Here is a 4,917-nt window from a genome sequence, read left to right on the forward strand (position 1 = left end):
CTTATTCTCTTTTAAAACGAGGTGAGTGAATGGAACTGTTCCCTCTCCTTTTCTGCTGTGACCTCCCTCGGTGGAAACCCGGGAATCAGTGCTCCCGCGGTGCGGGCGCTCATGTACGGCCCGGCTCCCACACTGAGTTCCACAGGATGGCTCAGGCTGGAAGGGACCGCGGTGCTCATCCGGTCCAACCTCCCTGCTCAGGCAGGGCCATGGCGGAGCACAGGCCACGGGGCTGCATCCAGACGGTTCGGCAGTGTCTCCAGCGAGGGAGCCTCCTCCCCTCCCCGAGCAGCAGTGACGCCGCTTTGCTCAGCCTGTGCTCGGGGCCGTGCCGTGTCCCGCTGCGCCGCTCAGCGCGGCCGAGCCCGACCGCCCGCGGCCCGTCGGGCTCCCGCGTCACTTCCGGCCGCGCCGCCCCGCCCGCGCCTGCGCACCGCCGCTCCCTCTCCGCGTCGGGGCCGGCGGAAGATGGTGAGTGAGGCCGGGCCCGTCCGCCGCCATCCGCCGCCATCCGCGCCGGGGCCGCCGCGCTGAGCCCGCCGGGCGCGCCGGGGGTGCGCCGCGTCCTCCAGCCGGCTCCGCGCTGCGCTGCGACAGCGGCTCGCTCCGTCCGGGCGGCCGGGGGGAGGCGGCCGGCGGGAGGGGAATGGCAGCCGCGGGGCAGAGGGGCTGCAGCGCTCCATGCCACAGCCGGCTGGCCCCGGGACGGACGGAGCTCTGCGCCGTCTTGGCGGCCGCACCGCTGCCCGAAGTGCCCCGGCAGGAGCTGGGGAGCTGCAGCAGCGCCAGCCCGGTGGCATTTCATCGATAATGCTCCAGAGGAGGGCAGCGAGGAGGGTTGGAGGACTGGAACAGCTCTCATGAGCACAGGCTGAGGGAGTTGGACCTGTTCAGCCTCAGAAGAGGCGATTGAGAGGGGATCTCATTATATAAATATATAATAATTAAACAGTTAAAATAGTGTGTGAATTAGGGGATTGTCAAGACGCAGGAGCCAGGCTTCTCTCGGCGGTGCCAAGCAGTAGGATAGACGGGCAGAAACTGATGCACAGGCAGTCCCACCTCAACACGGGGAAGAACTTGTGTGCAGTGCCCGAGCACTGGAATAGGCTGCGCAGAGAGGGTGTGGAGTGTCCCTCTGTGGAGATGCTCAGGAACCGTGTGGATGCACTCCTGTGCCATGTGCTCTGGGCCGATCCTGCTTGAGCAGGGAGGTTGTGCCAGGGGACCGCCGTGGTCCCTTCCAGCCTGACCCATGCCATGACGCTGTGAATCCTTGGTTTTCCCAGCGGCGGAGGGAGGCTGCAGCCCGGCTCTAGGGTGCTCGGCACTCAGCTGCCATGTCAGGAGAGGGGAGCAGCGTGGAGAAGGCTGTCTCTGTAGAGCTGAAACTCATCCTGGTTTGCCTCCCAACAGGCCAAGCGCACTAAGAAGGTCGGGATCGTGGGTAAATATGGGACCCGTTATGGTGCATCCCTCAGGAAAATGGTGAAGAAGATTGAAATCAGCCAGCATGCCAAGTATACCTGCTCCTTCTGTGGCAAGGTGAGAGAGCTCCTTCCCCTTCCTCCGCAAAAGTCTTTAAAATTCACATTGTTATTGATGCTAGAAAGGTGATCTGATGCTTCAGTAGTTTTTTTTACTGGAGAGAAATGCACCTAGTTCCAAGACAGGGACTAGTGTATAGTGAGCTTTGGGCTACTGTCAGGAATCCTTGAAAAAGTAGACATTTCACGTGAATGTTTAGTAGTAGTTAAACGAAGACAATCATTATTACATTTCATGATACAAAAGAGTGAGCAGTGTTGCCATTTTATATGTTTTACATAATTAATAAAGTAAACCTGACAGAATTAAAGCATCTCAGTTGTTATCTTGATAATTAAGGCTTGACTTGGGCTTTTTATTTTCCTTCCAGTAACATTTTACGGCATACCTGGTGGGGGAACATAGGTTGCTCTTCCCACTTTAAAATTCTGATGGTATTTGCTTATTTCTGTGTGCTGTCTAACTCTGGATAGGGAGGAATTTCTTATAGAAAGTAATCTTAATATAATTAGAATTTGCTTTTAAATCTAGTTTTTGACAGTTTGAAAGGTCCAGCAGCTTATGCTTTGCACAGATTATATTTTCATCATGGAGTTTTTTCTTGCTTTGATTTGTTGTTGGGTTTTTGTTTGTCCTTAACTTACTGCCTTTTAGGTAGGAAGTGAGAATGTTCATAGTCTTGTCTGCAGAGCTGCCTAAATCAGGCATAGGTATGGGCAGACCTCCTGTCACCTCTGCAAGGTGATGGATACCTGTATGGGGGAGGGAGTTCTGTACCACTACTCACTCTTTAGATGCTGTTTGAAGTGGGTCTGGGTTGAGCAAGCTGGGCTTGCCCAGGGAGTCCTGGGAACAGTGGTGTTATATGAGCACCAAACGAGGTGAGGATATCAGTTGTTAGGACCAGGGTAACTCCTTACTATTTTTCTCCTTCAAAATAAGCTGAATTTTTGATGATGCCTTCAGAAATGTGTCAGTTCATATCTGGATGGTAAAATGTTTAAGAAGTGTCTAGAGAATTTGAGTAAAAGGATTGTCTGTTCCTTTCCTCTCTTAACTTGGCTTATAGGAGTTCTGTGGTGTGATGCTGAAATCCTTGCCTGAAGTTTCTTGTTTGGCTTTTTCAGATGATGGAGAGTGACTTTTTTTTTTTTCTTTCTTTTTTCTTCTGTTCCAGACAAAAATGAAGAGGAAGGCTGTGGGTATCTGGCACTGTGGATCCTGCATGAAGACAGTTGCTGGTGGTGCCTGGACTTACAAGTAAGGAAATGAAGAAGCTCCAATCAGCATTTATTTTCACATAGCTGAGGCATAATACAGCTTTTGACTTTTGACCTATTTTTTTTTTTTAATAATTTTTTATCTACTAACCATTAAGTAGATCTGTCCTGAGATAGTGAATGGGGGGAGTTGCCTATTCTGTTAAAATTTAATTGCTGTGGATCAAACTCAATTTGATTTCTATTCTTTTCAGTAGACAAAGCCAGATTTATTCCAAGAAAAGTTATTTTCATGTTTTCCTTCCATTGTAAAAGCAAAGAAATTGAATTACAATAACCTTTATTGTGAGGGTGCTGTTGCTTACTGCCTTTCTTTGCTCTCCTTCCCCCACAATTCTGTAGAAGACACTCCTGCCCCACGCGTAGCAGTCGTGAGGGATTTGAGCCCACACATTGGTGCACATGGTGGGTGCATGACTGGGAACTTGGGGTTAGGATGTAGCCTGTGAAGTTCCATGTGCTTTGGTGGACCAAGACCTACGCTTTGTTGTCAGGAAAACAAAAGTGGAATTAGACCCTGTTTGGCAGCGCAGTCAGATGATAATTTGAAATGATGAGTGCTTTCTCAAAAATAAACACCAGCACAGTTGTTCTGCCACATGCAAATGACTCTGCTTCTTCCTCCAGTACCACCTCTGCGGTGACAGTCAAATCTGCCATCAGAAGACTGAAGGAACTGAAAGACCAGTAGGAGCTACTTCCTGTTCTCCTTGTGAAACATCTTTTTTTCTCCACCATCAGGATCTGTCCTTTTATCAATAAAAGGGTTATGATGGAGTGGAATCATGTTTGTCTTTTCTGCAAAAAGTCCTGTCTCTTATGTGTGGTGAGTGCCAGGTGCCCAGCAAAGCTGCCCCATCACTGCCTTCCTCTGCTGGACAAGGGAGAGAAAATAGAAAGGTCTGTGGGTTGAGATAAGGGCAGAGAGAGATCACTCACCAGCTATTGCCGTGGGCAAAACAGACCCAACTTGGGGAAACCTGTTTAATTTATTACCAGTGTATCAAAGTAGGATAATGAGAAATAAAACCAAATGTTAATTCTAATCACCCCTCCCTTCTTCCCAGACTCAACTTTACTCTTGATTTCCTTGCCGTTCCCAGCAGCTGCCCAGGGGGATGAGGAATGGAGGCTGCGTCCAGCACATGCTGACTCTGCTGCTCCATCTTCCTCATGGGGAGGGCTCCTCTCACTTCCTGTGCTCCAGCATGGGTCACCCATGGCGTCACAAGTCCTGCTAGCAAACCTGCTCCAGCACGGGCTCCTGAGCTCCTCTCACCACAGGGCACAGGTCCTGCCACCGGCCTGTTCCACTGTAGGCTTCCTACAGTGTCACAGCCTCTGGACATAGCCCTGCTTCAGCATGGAGCTCTCCATGGGCTGTAGGACTGGGATGGCAGGTTTATTTTAGAATATTTTGGTTGCATTGGAACAGAGGTATGTGGTTTTGTTTTGGCTAGCTATAGAAATAACAAAAGTATAAAAATACATAAGCAAATAATGAGAAAAAAGTATAAGAAAGGGAAAAAATAGGAAAAATACCGCCACCCATGGATCCAGTGACGGAGACTTGATGGTGTGTGATTTGAATGATCCTTAGTCGAGGTGATTGGTCACAGTCTTGATCTGTGGGAGGTGGGGGAGCCCCTGAAACACAAAAGTTTGCCCTAGTACTTTTGGGTGTGGTGGGAATGCCCAGGTTCCACCCCTGAAGGGGGTGGGGTTTCCACTCTCTGATGTAACATTGTAGATCTGGATGTGCAGTCCAGGCCCAAAATGGGTTCGGCAGTGCTTCGGGGGTCTTTGATGGTTTATGATCCCTTCTAAGACATTGACAGCTGCCTCACCAGCGGAGCTGAGCCACGGATGAATGCTGTCAGGCCTACGCGTGCATGTGAATGTCCCAATACCTTCCAGGGAAGTTGGGAAAGAGAGGAGGAGTTTTACATCTCAGCCAGTTGTGTAAGAGTTTATCATTTGCATGATAAAAGTATTATCCCACCTCTCAGGATCTGCTTTCTAATGGCCTTCTCCCTCATCTAGCCCAAAAACAGTTTGTTGCTAAACAAAAGTAGGTTTAAAGTCCAGC

At 49.9% G+C, this 4,917-nt stretch overlaps 1 protein-coding gene across 1 annotated transcript; it reads left to right on the plus strand.

Annotated features, from left to right (window-relative positions):
* Positions 1-413: 413 nt before the first annotated feature.
* RPL37A (ribosomal protein L37a) lies at positions 414-3,605 on the plus strand. Its single transcript, XM_005519687.3, has 4 exons — positions 414-471; positions 1,417-1,545; positions 2,726-2,808; positions 3,456-3,605. Exons 1-4 carry the CDS (start codon positions 469-471, stop codon positions 3,517-3,519), a joined length of 279 nt encoding a protein of 92 aa, XP_005519744.1. The 5' UTR covers positions 414-468; the 3' UTR covers positions 3,520-3,605.
* The last annotated feature ends 1,312 nt before the right edge of the window (positions 3,606-4,917 follow it).

This window comes from Pseudopodoces humilis, chromosome 8 (genome assembly GCF_049639895.1).
Source record: "Pseudopodoces humilis isolate 2021_Gansu_Grassland_sample_001 chromosome 8, ASM4963989v1, whole genome shotgun sequence".
Classification (NCBI taxonomy): domain Eukaryota; kingdom Metazoa; phylum Chordata; class Aves; order Passeriformes; family Paridae; genus Pseudopodoces; species Pseudopodoces humilis.